We start from the raw sequence: 14,922 nt of genomic DNA on the forward strand, positions 1-14,922 counted from the left end.
TAAGAAAGATGATCTGCAAGTATTGAGAGAAGAAATCAATTCTTTAAAGCAAGAAAATTCTTCACTCACCACATAGATAAAGACGGTAGACCCACGAATATTGTTGTAAAAGGCTTATCGTGCGACACAGTTATGTCTGCTGAAAAGGAAATTCTCAAACTGTGCAGTAATGTGCTAAAAGCAAATGTATCTGTGTGCATTGTAAAAAAACCGCAGGGTAATGGCATTTTTATTGCAACACTTGGCTCAGAATCGCAGGATAGACAGTTATTATCCGCTGTGACGAAATTAAAAGGTACAAATATTTACATAAATAGAGATCTCACAGAGGATGAACGGTTCAAAAAACAGAATCTGTGCGCAGTAGCTAATGAGCTTAGAAGGTTGCATTGATGGATGTCAATCCAGCAAGAAATACCCTGGACTACACTGCAGTGGGTGTTGCCTTGCCGGTAAATTCTAATTAGCAATTGCCAGTGTGTCAGGTGCTTTCTTATAACGTAGCTAATTTAAAAAGTAAATTTAATCATAAGAATTTTTCACTTTTGTTAACTTATATGACATATGTTTTCTATTTGAAACACATGAACTGGTCGAAAACCAAAAGAACTTTACTTATTTCTTTCAAGATTATATACGTTATTGTGCTGGGTGGGAGCGTCTTAAATTCATAATGCTGGCAGAGTGAGTGGTGGTTGTGTTTATTGTTGTAAAAAAAGTTTAGAGAAGATATATTCTCTTACATTTCTAAACTTTGGTGATAATGTTGTTCTATATTCTTGTGCTAACAAAGTTGACTGTTTCTTCATTCCACGTTATTTAAATTGCACAAAATGGGAGGAAGAATTTTCTAAACTGGAACAATTTTTAAACTATTTTAATGAAACTGTTTACTGTAATGTTGGCGACTTAAATGCCCATGTAGCAGATAATCAAGTAGTTGATGATAAATTATTATCCGATTCCCCATTTATTGAGGCAAGAAGAGTATCAAAAAATGTGAAGCTTGACACCAAGGGAAGAAAACTTCTAGGCTTTCTGGAGAACATCGGTGGTGTTATAATTAACGGCAGGTGTCGAGGTTGTAACGACACGGATTCGTCGTTTTTAATTTTGCTGAGGTATCACTCAGTCGCGGTCCGGGTCGTCGCAATAAATTTGTTTATTGACCAGTTCGAAACTGGTAAACCAATGAGAGGAAAGTTAAAAGCCGTTTGATTTCTTTTATTTCAAAATTTATTCATTAAAAAGTTTCCAAAATAATTTATTCTAAGCTTGACTCTACTTCTGGCCAATGACGTCAGAACATCAGAGGCGTTATAAAATTATACTCAATATGTTTTAGCCAAAGACGTCAGAACATCAGAGGCGTTATAAAAATCTACTTAATACGTTCTAGCCAAAGACGTCAGAACATCAGAGGCGTTATAAAAATCTACTCAATGCGTTCTATGGATTTATTTAGCCTTAGCATCAAAACACTATGGGCTTCTAAAAAGGGGACTTAGCGCCGGAGTAGGTGACTACTCACTTCGGGATGCTGGCGCTAAGTGAATTTGCATACAAAATCTCTTCTATTTATATGCAATTATTCTCACATTATTAGTTGCACGCACAACCGCACAAGTGTAATTCCGCGTACATAAACAATTAATGCATTTTTTCGCGAGGTAACGGCTCTGTCGTGAGCTTGGCTTGACTTGTGCTGGCTATGCGTGTGGATGTTCGCTGCTGGCTCTGCTGTGCTGGCTGTGCGTGTGGATGTTCGCTGCTTGTTTGTTTAAAATATATAAATAGATTTTTATGCAGACGAAATTATTGCATTGTAATATTTTTATTAAGAGAATTTTAATAAAAATTATAATTTTATGTAGGGCGGAAATTTGTACAAAATTCCGTCCTTACATTTCCCTCCTTCTTCGTGAGATTTGAACTGGACTACTTCGTTGAATGGTTTCGTGTCCGCTTTCTAGGATTCCTAAAAACTTTGAGAAATTCATCTTGATGTGTACTGGTGTAATCATAATCCTACTCACGTGGGCTTGCTGAATCCTGTGCTCCGAGACAATTTTCTATTTCTTGGATCAGTGGCTTGGTTACCTTTTCTCTTTGTTGAGCAACGTTGAATTTTCCCTGAGATACCGGTTGTTCCTGTTCACGTGGTACATCTGGACTCTGACTTTTCGACTCTGTGGTGAGTTTTGAATTTCGCAGACGCTGTACATCTGGACTCTGAACTTGCAACTCTGTGATGAGTTTTGAATTTAGCTAACGCGGTACATCTGGACTCTGACTTTTCGACTCTGTGATGGGTTTTGAATTTCGCTGACGTGGTACATCTGAGCACTTACATGGTGTCTGCTCCTGTGGATTTTCTTGCTGGTTTATTCCCTGGGCTTTTAAATAATCTCGAGGTTGTACGCGTTGTGTCGTTATGCTTGACTTTGGTAGTGATGCTGAAGTCACATTTCTAGTTATAAATGCTGTTGCTTGCTTAATGGTTGATTGGTTCTGTGGCTGATTACTTAGTTTCTGATGAGAAATGGACGACTCAAAGCTTAGACTATGGATAATTTTATCCCGTGCTGGCATATTGGGTATGCTTCTCATTGTATTTTGTACCACCATCGCTTGAGGGGACTCGACTACCATGCGCCCTACGTTCACTTCTCGAACACGATGACGGCTCACTTTATCCTGTTCTGTGCTTAGTTCTTCGAAGTCATCGGCGAGTGTTTTTAATTCATTTAGGGTTGTAAAGTCTGAACGTTTAATGTACATCCGGTAGTCTGCCTTCATGTTTCGATACACTCACTCCAATTGCGAATCTGGACCCATGCCAGTGTGTCGCATTAGGTTTGTGGCGACGCAGTAGTCTGTGAGTTATTTGAAATTTAAATGTAAAATTCAATGTAAAATATATTCAGTTTATTAATTGTTTTTAAGGAAAACGTTTCCAATTTTGTTCTTAAATAAAGTTGTTTATTGTTGTTAAATTTTCGTGTCTTTATCTATTAGCAAAGTGTGGAGTCCTTTGTTAAAGTGGTGACCCCGACGTGATCATAACAAACGGTTACACCCACCAAAATTAGTTGAACAATATTTTTGCAAGTAACATTTTCAAGCAGCATGTCTTTGTCGACGGTTAACGAAGCCGCAGCAGTGCAGCGAGGGAGTGAGTTATCAGAAGGTAATCTGAGTCGCGTGTCCGTCAAGGTACCGCCATTTTGGCACGAACGACCAGAAATTTGGTTCGCGCAAATCGAGGCGTAGTTTGCAGTCGCCGCTATAACTAGCGACGTTACGAAATTCAATACTGTCGTCGCAGCGATTGAGTCCAGTGTCATTGCTGATGTAGCCGATGCTGTTTTACACCCGCCTGCAACTGGTAAATACAGTTACTTGAAGAACCAGATTATAGAGCGGTTTGGTGAAAGTGAGCAACGGAAGATCCAGAGGCTCCTTTCTGAGATCGAATTAGGAGATCGTCGACCATCGCAGTTGTTGAATGAGCTGATAGCACTAGCGAAGGATAAAGTTAGTAACGAATTCCTGAAGTCACTTTGGCTCCAACGTCTACCTTCGCAGGTACGTGCCATTTCACAAACATCAAGTGTTGATCTGGTAGAATTAGCTAAACTGGCTGATAGAATTTGTGAAGCGGGCGATTATCATCAAATAGCTGCAGCGTCATCTAGTGGAAGTAGCGTTTCGAACGAGACAGCCATGTTGTGCCAGCGTTTGGATCAAATTGAGCAGCGGTTAAGCAGATTGGATTTTGGTGGACGCCAGCCATCGAGAACGCAACAGCCCTCACGCAGAAAGAGCCGAACGCGATCGCAGTCCTCAAACCACTCCGGTTGGTGCTGGTTTCATAGTAGGTTCGGGGAGCAAGCACGCAGATGTCGTCAGCCATGCACGTATATATCCAATGCAAAGTCAAAAAACTAAGCATGCCGCAATCGACGTCGAGCCGATTGGAGGGCAACGTAATTATAGCTCGACTGACAATACGAGATCCGGCGACATCAACCGCATTTCTTATCGACACCGGAGCGGATCTTTCTGTACTACCGAAAAAATACGGTATCAAACGAGGTCAGTCAGTTGTTTCATTATTACCCAGCTTGTTTGCTGCTAATGGCACGCCGATACGCGCATACGGCACCAAATGTTTGTCATTATCCCTTGGTTTAAGGCGCGATTTCCCATGGACGTTTGTGGTGGCGGATGTTAACTATCCCATAGTCGGCGCAGATTTCTTGAGGTATTATGATTTACTTGTTGACATGAAACGGAAACAGCTATTGGACAGCAAAACGTTATTAGTAGCGAGAGGCGCGGCAGCAGTTGGGCAGGTGAACGGCATCCGAGCCAACTCTATTGCAGGTGACTACAGTTCTTTGTTGAATGAATATCGTGATCTAGCCACATTGTGTGATAATTCTCGCACGTGTGACACGCACGTTGAACATTTCATCGAGACTACTGGTGCTCCAGTTTTTGCCCGTCCACGACGTTTGTCTGGGATAAAATTGGAGGAAGCAAAGAAGGAGTTTGATTATTTGTTACGAAAAGGCATTTGTCAGCCGTCAAAGAGTCCTTGGTCGAGCCCATTGCATATGGTTCGGAAGAGTGATGGCTCGTGGCGACCATGCGGTGACTATCGTATGTTGAATGCACGAACGAAGCCGGACCGGTACCCGATCCCTTTCCTGCATGACGTAACAACCATTCTCCATGGAAAAAACATTTTTTCTAAGATTGATTTACAAAAGGCGTACCACCAGATTCCAATGGCGGAATGCGATATACCGAGAACGGCGATTACTACCCCTTTTGGGTTATTCGAGTTCCGTTTCATGACATTTGGCTTACGAAACGCAGCCCAGACATTTCAACGGTTTATTAACGCAACCTTGGCTGGACTAGATTTTGTTTTCGCATACATCGATGACATATTAATTGCTTCAAAAGACGCCGCAGAACATCGAGTTCATCTCCAAACCGTTTTTGAGCGTCTTCGTCAAGCTGGTCTGACAGTGAATTTTGCCAAGTGTGAATTTGGTTGCAGCGAGATCGAATTCTTGGGCCACTCCATCAGTGCACACGGTTTCAAGCCTCCCGAAAGCAAGGTAGCCGCAATTCGTGATTTCCACTTCCAACAACGATGAAGGAGCTTCGGTGCTTCCTGGGGATGATTAACTTTTATCGACCGTTTCTACGCAACGCCGTCAGCAGTCAGCGATGTCTGTTCAATCTCACTCCTGGGAATCGAAAAAACGATAATAGCAAGATTATCTGGAAGCCAGAAGACATTTCCGCATTCGAGTCTTGCAAGGCGGATTTAGCACATTCTACAATTCTCAACTTCATGGCGTCGGATTCTCAGCTAACGTTGACCACTGATGCGTCCGATACAGCAGTCGGTGCTGTTTTGCAGCAGATTGTAGAAGGCAAGTCGCAACCTTTGGCATTTTATTCGAAGGCGTTGAATACGGCGCAATTAAAATATAGCGCGTACGACAGAGAGCTTACTGCCATCGCTCAAGCTATACAGCATTTTAAGTACGCACTCGAAGGGCGCGATTTCATCATTCTGACTGATCATAAACCTCTTACGTTTGCATTTAAGCAGAACAGCGAGAAGACTTCGCCACGGCGCGTTAGGCAGTTGGAATTCATAAGCCAATTCTCCACTGACATCCGTCATATAGCTGGTGCAGATAATTGCGTGGCCGACACACTTTCGCGTATCGCTCAAATTGAATTTGAGGCAGCAGAAGTGGACTTAATAGCTAAAGCGCAAGTATCAGATGACGAGTTGCATGCATTACTTGAACATCAAGCTGACACATCTTTGAAGCTTGTTTCGTATAAGTTACCAATTTATAATACTGAGGTATATTGCGACATTTCCAAAGGTGTTGTGCGACCGTTCGTTCCAGCCAGTTGTCGTAAATTAGTGATGACAAAGCTACACAACTTAGCGCATCCAGGAGTACGAGCGACACGCAAGCTGATTCAAGCAGGTTTCGTCTGGCCAGGTTTAACAAAGGACGCAGTCGAGTTTGTTAAGAATTGTATCGCTTGCCAATTGTCTAAAGTTAACCGGCACACCAAATCACCTATAGGCTGTTTCGCAGGCGTAGATGAGCGTTTCCAACATGTCCATATGGACATCATTGGACCACTACCATTGTCGCAGGGTAAAAGATACTGTGTGACGTGCATCGATCGTTTTTCACGATGGCCCGTGGTTGTTCCTGTATCAGATATGACGACCGAAGTCATCGCCGGCGCGTTTATCGAAGGATGGGTAGCACATTACGGCGTTCCTCACATTATCACCACAGATTTAGGACGTCAGTTTGAATCAACGATCTTCCGAGAGTTGTCCAGATTATTGGGTATCAAGCACATTCACACGACAGCATATCACCCCCAAGCGAATGGGATGGTTGAACGTATGCATAGGACGTTGAAAGCTGCTTTGCGTTGCAATAACTCTAATGACTCGACGCGCACTCTCCCATTGATTCTGCTGGGGTTGCGGACTACCCCAAAGGAAGATCTAGGCGTCAGTTCCGCTGAAATGTTGTACGGAAACCCGTTACGTGTTCCAGGACAGCTATTGTTACAGAAACCGATTTCGTTTCAACACTTCGTAAAGCATTGGCTCAGCTGAAGACAATCAACGGTAGCAGACATGGACATCATCCAGTTTATGTTCCTAGCGACCTGCAAACCAGTAAGTTTGTATTTGTGCGTATCGATCGGGTGAGAGCTCCATTGGAACAACCGTATGAAGGACAGTTTCAAGTACTGCAACGAGGTTAGAAAAATTTTGTAATTAACAGAAGAGGGAGCAGGTGCACCGTGGCATTAGACTGAAGGAGCGCACTGGAGAATTTATTGAACTTCCATATGTTCCTGGTATTCCTCTTGATCCCGCCGACATTGTTCCTTGTCGCGATATTTGTTAATATTTTATACTCTGGATCTTAAATTTCCATTCAAGCCTTGACCACTGTGATTTGACAAATCAGGTCCCTGATAATTCTTTTTCTTTCCACTTGGACTACTATCGAACACTAGTCCCTGCTCGGGCGCCAATTGTAACGACACGGATTAGTCGTTTTTAATTTTGCTGAGGTATCACTTAGTCGCGGTCCGGGTCGTCGCAATAAATTTGTTTATTGACCAGTTCGAAACTGGTAAACCAATGAGAGGAAAGTTAAAAGCCGTTTGATTTCTTTTATTTCAAAATTTATTCATTAAAAAGTTTCCAAAATAATTTATTCTAAGCTTGACTCTACTTCTGGCCAATGACGTCAGAACATCAGAGGCGTTATAAAATTATACTCAATATGTTTTAGCCAAAGACGTCAGAACATCAGAGGCGTTATAAAAATCTACTTAATACGTTCTAGCCAAAGACGTCAGAACATCAGAGGCGTTATAAAAATCTACTCAATGCGTTCTATGGATTTATTTAGCCTTAGCATCAAAACACTATGGGCTTCTAAAAAGGGGACTTAGCGCCGGAGTAGGTGACTACTCACTTCGGGATGCTGGCGCTAAGTGAATTTGCATACAAAATCTCTTCTATTTATATGCAATTATTCTCACATTATTAGTTGCACGCACAACCGCACAAGTGTAATTCCGCGTACATAAACAAATAATGCATTTCTTCGCGAGGTAACGGCTCTGCCGTGAGCTTGGCTTGACTTGTGCTGGCTATGCGTGTGGATGTTCGCTGCTGGCTCTGCTGTGCTGGCTGTGCGTGTGGATGTTCGCTGCTTGTTTGTTTAAAATATATAAATAGATTTTTATGCAGACGAAATTATTGCATTGTAATATTTTTATTAAGAGAATTTTAATAAAAATTATAATTTTATGTAGGGAGGAAATTTGTACAAAATTCCGTCCTTACAAGGTGATGAAGATAGGGAATTTACATATGTGGGACCAAATGGGTCAACTGTTGTTGATTTCTGTATCTGTTCAATTCAGTTACTTAGTGTTGGAAATGTATAATCATAATTGAATAGTAGGCTATTCTTATTTGATTAATTGTATTTAACATTTGTAAAAATTTAGAAATTAATTGACTTTTGACTTCCGATAAGAATAAAGTTAAATTAATAAAACAGATATTAACAGTTGGCGACGAGGAAATGGACGCTCAGGCACTCGCGACAGTTCTAAAAGAATTCTCATTAGCAAATCAAGAATTTTTTGAGAGAATATTAAATAAAAATGAAGAAGTATTGAGAAGCGTGATTAACGAGAAAAAATCCGTTAGTTCAACTCCAACCTTTCGACGGTTTGAGAAAAATGTTGAAAAGTGGTCGGTGTATATTCAACAGATGTATTAAAACGCGCATGTTTCCTTTCGTGGATAGGTACAGAGACCTTTGAACTTATTCAAAAGTTATGTGACAACAATATTGAGAATAAGTCTTTTGGTAAACTACTATCAAAATTGGATAATCATTTTGCGGAAAAACAGCATATATTAGCAGCACGTTTTAAATTTCATTCAATACGAATGAAAGCAAATCAATCATATGCTTAGTGGGTGGCAGAACTGCTTGGTGCGGCTAAAGAGTGCATGTTCCTATGTACGAGTGAGGCTTGCCAGCAATCGTTTATAGATAATTGTATACGAAATATGGTTGTGATACACATACCACATGATAAAGTCCATAGTGCCGCGTTGCAGACTACAAAACTATCGCTAGAGGAAGTACTGCAGATAGCAGCAGTATATGAAGCAACGGTTAAAACATGTAAAGAAATTCGAGGTGAAGAAATCGGACAAACAGTTAATGAAGTTAATTACAGTTCAAGTAAAAAAGTTAAACAGAATCGAAATAATATTAAGTCCCGAAATTCAGTGAAGGGAGGACAATCGTGTCCAGGTTGTGGAAAAGCACATCAAAGAAATCAATGTTATCATTACAAGAACAAAACAATGTGTCGGTTATGTACAAAGCAAGGTCATATTGCTGCAGTTTGTCAATCAGCAGTGACAGGGAGTCAGCAGAATTCTAATTTTAAGGCTCGAAGACAGGAACAAAATAGAGCAAGAGATGTATATTCTATGAGCGATGTTTCATTTGAGTCAATTAATGCGAATGAAACAACGGAAGTTAAATCAGTTGATTCGCAACTTAGTTCATCTAAAATTTTCGTTGACCTCAATATAAATAATAAAATTTTAACATTTCAAGTAGATACTGGTGCAACATGTTCATTAATTGGTTTAACGTCATATAAACAACTGGGAAGGCCTAGTTGTGGGCCTACGAATAAAGTTCAGAGAGCGTATGGAGGAGCTGTTATTTTTCTTAAGGGTTCTCTTAGAGTAAATGTTAAGTATGGAAATATTACTCGAAACCTTGAGATATTTGTAGTTAACGATGAAAATGTTACTAACATACTAGGATTGGAGTGGTTTACAGTATTAAATTTTAAACTACAGTTACCTGTTATTGAATGTTATGCAAATAATCCTTGTGAATCAAGTCAACAAAGTTTAACCGCATCTCTACATGAACTCAGATGTCAACATGCTAACATTTTTTTTCGAAATTGGGGCGATGTACGTTGTTCAAAGCTGAAATCAGATTGAAGTCAGATGCTAAGCCTAAATTCTTTAAACCATACAATCTGCTGTTTGCAAAAAGAGAAGTCGTTCGCATCGAAATTGATCGGTTGGTAAATATTGGAGTTTTGAAAGCTTTCAGAAGCAGCGTCTGGGCCGCTCTTATAGTTGTAATGTCAAAGCCAAATGGGAAATTACGTATTTGTACAAATTTCAAAATTGGTGTGAATTCGCAAATTGAGATTGACAGGTACCCAATTCCTAGAGTTGAGGAACTTTTTTATAAACTTCAAGGAGGACAATTTTTTACAAAAATTGATTTTAGTGAAACGAACTTGCAAGTAGAATTGTCTGACGCAACAAAAGAACTTCTAGTAATTAATACGCCATTTGGTTTGTTCCAGTTTCAACGATTGCCACTCGGTATTGGCAGTGCTCCTGGCATATTTCAACGTCTTATGGAGGAAGTAACCGCCGGAATACCGAACTGTGCAGTTTATTTAGATGATATAATCGTAACAAGTCGAAATAATAAAGAACATTTGAATAATGTTTTCAAAATTTTTCAACGTTTGGAAGAATACGGCTTGACATGTAAAAGCGAAAAATATAGTTTTGCGCAAGAGCAGGTGGATTATGTTGGAAACGTAATCAATGTGAATGGATTAATGCCCACTGGAAAACGTGTAGAGGCAATCAAATTGATGCCGCGTCCTCGTAATATTCAAGAAGTTGAAGCTTTCATTGGAAAAGTTAATTATTATTGTTTCTATTCAGTTAGTTTACTGATAACTTTTTCTTCACGTTTTCTTTATTACTTCTCAAAACCATATGCCGCCTTTTTACGTGTGCTTAAAGGCTACGACACAATTAAAAAATGACAAAATAAATAAAGGCCATGATACAATAAACCTTAATTCTAAACATATCGCCGCCTTTGATGGCTCCAGCAGATATCAACATTCAGATGGAATAGATGCCAATTTATGGATTGCTCGGCAAACCTCTCCATTCTTTGTTTTTACATCAGCAACTCGAACCCAACCTTTAGCATCTCTTGTCACTTTCAGCACTCTCCCAATAAGCCATTGCTTAGAAGGCAAATTTTCTTCTGCAATTAACACCATATCACCTTCATTAAGGTTCTTCTGCTTCTTAGTCCATTTGACTTTCTGTTGAAGTTCATGAAGATACTCCGCCGACCACCTTCTCCAAAAATGTTGTTGTATGGCCGAAATTCGTAGCCATCTATCTTTATGAGACCATTCTTCGCTATCCACAGTAGGTTCCACAGTTCGAACCAACGGACCACCTGTTAAGAAATGTGCCGGTGTAAGAACGCTTTCATCATTTGGGTCGTTAGACAAGGTTGTCAAAGGTCTTGAATTTAAAACTGCCTCTACTTCCGCAACCACTGTTGCCAGCTCTTCAAATGTAAGATGCGATTGACCCAATATTCTAGCCAAATGATATTTTGCTGATTTTACAGCCGCTTCCCATAGTCCACCAAAGTGGGGGGATCTGGGTGGTATATGATGAAATTCAATACTATTGGCAGTACAATATTTTGAAATCTTGCCCTGTACTTGTTGATCAAAAAACTTGCATTTCATTTCCTCGAGCTCTTTACGAGTACCCACAAAATTAGTGGCATTGTCGCAAAATAATTTTAAGCATAAGTCGCGTCGAGCTACAAATCTTTTTAATGAAGCCAGGAAAGCCTTTGCAGTCAAATCAGATACCACCTCCATATGCACAGCTTTTGTGGCAAAACAAATAAAAACAGCAATATAGCTTTTTGTTGTTCTGTACCCACGAAGTAGATACGTTGTTGTAATAGGGCCGCAAAAGTCCACTCCAGTCACAGTGAATGGCCTCGCTACGGTGACTCTAGAAGAGGGTAAATCGCCCACAATCTGATTATTCAATTTTGAATGGCATCTAAAGCATTGTAGACAACTACCAGTAATTTTGCGAATTACTCCTCTAGCATGAAATATCCAAAATCGCTGCCTAACTATAGCCATAAGCGCTTGCGTACCAGCATGCAAATATTTGAAATGAAGAAATCGTATAAAACTGCAAACGATTTCTGAGTTATTCGGTAACAAAATTTGATGTTAAGCATCATATGGTAATGTAGCCTTCGCTAATCTCCCACCAACACGTGGTAGCGGAACACCATAAGTATCTTTTACAAAAATGCTAAGATTTTTATATTTACTGTTTGCTGGCAATTCTCTATTCTTCAATAGCAGCTCAATTTCTTCTTCGAAATAATGTTGTTGCACACAGTAGAATATACGCACTAGTGCTTCATCTAATCTTTCAGTCATAGACTTAACGCTTCTTCGAAAGCTAAGAAGATTGGCAAAAATTCTTTGTAATTTTTCAAAATCGCTGAAGGTTTTAACCCACGTCACAAAAGAAAATTTCGAGTTATCCTCAGAGTATGCCTCATAAGGAATTTTTTTTTTCAAATAATTAACAGTCATTATCGTACTATTACGACTCCTTTCTTGGTCAGCATGTAACGACACGGATTCGTCGTTTTTAATTTGCTGAGGTATTACTCAGTCGTGGTCCAGGTCGTTGCATTAAATTTGTTTTATTGACTAGTTCGAAGCTGGTAAACCAATGAGTGGAAAGTAAGAGACCGTTTGTTTTTATGTTTTTAAAATTTATTTATTAAAAGTTTTCTTAAATAATTTACTCTAGTCTTGATTCTACTTAATAATTTATTTTAAGCTTGACTCTGCTCAATAAGTTTTACCCAAAGACGTCAGAACATCAAAGGATTTTTTCCAAATTTACGCAATTAGTTTTTAGCCAAAGACGTCAAAACATGAAAGGCGTTATAAAATCTATTCAATAAGCTTTATCCAAAGACGTCAGAACATCAAAGGGTTTTTTTCCAAATCTACGTAATTAGTTTCTAGCCAAAGACGTCAAAACATCAAAGGCGTTATAAAATCTACTTAATACGCTCTACGAATTTATTTAGCCTTAGCGTCGAAACACTATAGGCTTCTAAAAGGGACTTAGCGCTGGAGTAGTGGTCTACTCACTTCGGTGTGCCGGTGCTAAGTGATATTTTATATAAAAATCTCCGCTATTTATATGCGACACTTTGCTTTGCTTAATTGCACGCACAACCGCACAAATATCATTCGCTGTTGGCTTTGTTTTGCTTGTCGTGTGTGCGTATGTTCGCGGTTGGCTTTGTTTATTTGTTTAAATAATTTTTTACGTAGACGAATTTTAGTAAAAATAGTAAGTTTATGTAGGGCGGAAATTTGTACAAAATTCCGTCCCTACAAGCATTAGTATTCTTTCTAGACTTATTTGGTGGCCACTCACAACAATCTCTCTTCAAGAAAGAAGGACCTGCAAACCAAATAGAATTAGATAGTTCATCTACATACACACCTCTTAATATTATATCCGCTGGGTTAGACTTTGAAGGAACATGCCGCCAAATACACGTTTTTGTCTACTCTTGAATCAATGATACCTAGTTGGCAACAAATGTGTTCCAATTTGATGGATGCTCGCTCAGCCAATCTAGCACAATTTCGGAATCCACCCATAAATAGGTCGCGTCAATAGAAATTGGAAAATTGGATTTGGTTTTTGTCACTAGTTTCGACAGCAATTTTGCAGCCAAAAGTTCCAATTTTGGTAAAGATAAAGTTTTTAATGGCGCTACTCTGGATTTAGCACTCCACAACTGCATTGTAACGTCATTGTCCACACATATTGAGCGAATATAAAAACAACACCCGAAAGCTCTTTTTGATGCATCAGCAAATCCATGCATTTCAACTCTAGCAACTCTTTTTTCTGCCAAAACAAATCGAGGCACACTTATTTTCTTGACATCTTTTAGATTTTCGCGGAATTCTATCCATTGACTATGTAAATTCATTGTTGGGATTTATCCCAATTAGCCTTCAATATCCACAAATCTTGCATAAAAATCTTCGCCTTTATGATTAATGGGTTAATAAGTCCAAGGGGATCAAACAACTTAGATAGTTCCGACAACACTATTCTTTTTGTCACCGCTTTCGAGCTATCAAAATCTGGCCAAACGTATTGAAACGTATCTCCCACTGGAGCCCAGATGATACCAAGAGTTTTTATTATTTCCTCATCATTCATCCGAAGAGTCTTTTCTTTATCAGCTTCAGGTACGAAATTAAGAAATTTTTCACTATTTGAAAACCACTTCCTTAACTTAAATTTTGCTGAGTTCATTACTACTGATACTTGATTATATATTTCAAAAATTTCATCTTCATCGTTTGATCCACTGATCAAATCATCCATATAAAAATCAGATAACACCTTTCTCGATCCAATCGGATATTTATCGATATAATCTTCACTTAACTGTTTTAAGCATCTTGTAGCTAAATAGAGGGCAGATGTTGTACCATACATAAGTAATGGTTCGCAAGCGATAGGCCTTTATGTTTTCGTCTGAGGAAGACCTCCACAAAATCGTTTGATAATTCGCATCATCATCAGTCACCCATGCTTGGCGATACATTTTTGTTACATCTGCCGTAATTGCATATTTGTAACATCTAAATCGCAGTGTTATAGATAAGAGGTCATCTTCAACCAGTGGTCCTTTCATCATTACCTCATTAATTGACAAGCCACTGTCAGTTTTACAGCTGCAATCGAACACAACTCGAAGTTTCGTACTTGTGGAGTCTGGTCGTAGCACATACTGATGCGGTGCAAAATATTTTATCTTATCCATATCAGCTTCTTCAACGATCGTCATGTGACCTAAAGAGAGGTACTCATCCATAAATGCGTTGTAAACGTCTCGTGTAGAGCGATCTCTACTCAACCTACGCTCTAGTGACAGCAACCGTCGTTTAGCAGCATTATAGGAACCACCCAAATCACTCACTGTTGTTTTAAATGGAATTTTTGTAATAAATCGGCCAGATGTATCTTTACGAATTGATTCACGGAAAATTTTCTCGCATTCCTCTTCTTCTTCGGTTAAAAAATTTGATTTAGTTGAAATCTGTTCTATTTTCCAGAATTTTTCAACCAATTGACTCAAGTTTTCATTCTCATTATGGTTGTGATTGACTAGCATATTATTTATTTTATGACTAGGCGCTAAACATTCTTCTGCTTTGCCTGCAACTATCCACCCTAGTATGGATTTCTGTAGGGTTGGCAACCTTACATTAAGATAAATTCGTCCAATCGACAACAAATCGAAGAAAATTTCCGCACCAATTAAAATATCTATACGCGCTGGCTTAATGAACATT

The 14,922-nt window shown here is 39.3% G+C and overlaps 4 protein-coding genes across 4 annotated transcripts; 2 read left to right on the forward strand and 2 right to left on the reverse strand.

Moving 5' to 3' along the window:
* Positions 1 to 3,129: 3,129 nt before the first annotated feature.
* LOC119665948 lies at positions 3,130 to 3,951 on the forward strand. The gene is made up of 2 exons (XM_038075208.1): positions 3,130 to 3,190; positions 3,329 to 3,951. The coding sequence occupies exons 1-2, from the start codon at positions 3,130 to 3,132 to the stop codon at positions 3,949 to 3,951; spliced, it is 684 nt and encodes a 227-aa protein (XP_037931136.1).
* Positions 3,952 to 9,789: 5,838 nt separating this feature from the next.
* On the forward strand, positions 9,790 to 10,497 carry LOC119665949 (uncharacterized protein K02A2.6-like). Its single transcript, XM_038075209.1, has 2 exons — positions 9,790 to 9,866; positions 9,942 to 10,497. The coding sequence occupies exons 1-2, from the start codon at positions 9,790 to 9,792 to the stop codon at positions 10,495 to 10,497; spliced, it is 633 nt and encodes a 210-aa protein (XP_037931137.1).
* A 75-nt stretch (positions 10,498 to 10,572) lies between these two features.
* Positions 10,573 to 11,643, reverse strand: LOC119665950. Its single transcript, XM_038075210.1, has one exon. It carries the CDS (start codon positions 11,641 to 11,643, stop codon positions 10,573 to 10,575), a length of 1,071 nt encoding a protein of 356 aa, XP_037931138.1.
* Positions 11,644 to 14,003: 2,360 nt separating this feature from the next.
* On the reverse strand, positions 14,004 to 14,921 carry LOC119665952. The gene has a single exon (XM_038075211.1). The coding sequence runs from the start codon at positions 14,919 to 14,921 to the stop codon at positions 14,004 to 14,006; it is 918 nt and encodes a 305-aa protein (XP_037931139.1).
* Position 14,922: the final 1 nt, after the last annotated feature.

This window comes from Teleopsis dalmanni, chromosome 1 (assembly GCF_002237135.1).
Source record: "Teleopsis dalmanni isolate 2A chromosome 1, ASM223713v2, whole genome shotgun sequence".
In the NCBI taxonomy this organism is placed as follows: domain Eukaryota; kingdom Metazoa; phylum Arthropoda; class Insecta; order Diptera; family Diopsidae; genus Teleopsis; species Teleopsis dalmanni.

Coding starts and splice junctions, on each gene's coding strand:
- LOC119665948 (XM_038075208.1), top strand. CDS start 3,130: ATGTCTTTGTCGACGGTTAACGAAGCCGCAGCAGTGCAGCGAGGGAGT. Junction 3,191..3,328: donor AGGGAGTGAGTTATCAGAAG/GTAATCTGAGTC, acceptor CTGTCGTCGCAG/CGATTGAGTCCAGTGTCATT.
- LOC119665949 (XM_038075209.1), top strand. CDS start 9,790: ATGTCAAAGCCAAATGGGAAATTACGTATTTGTACAAATTTCAAAATT. Junction 9,867..9,941: donor TCGCAAATTGAGATTGACAG/GTACCCAATTCC, acceptor AATTGATTTTAG/TGAAACGAACTTGCAAGTAG.
- LOC119665950 (XM_038075210.1), bottom strand. CDS start 11,643: ATGGCTATAGTTAGGCAGCGATTTTGGATATTTCATGCTAGAGGAGTA.
- LOC119665952 (XM_038075211.1), bottom strand. CDS start 14,921: ATGTTCATTAAGCCAGCGCGTATAGATATTTTAATTGGTGCGGAAATT.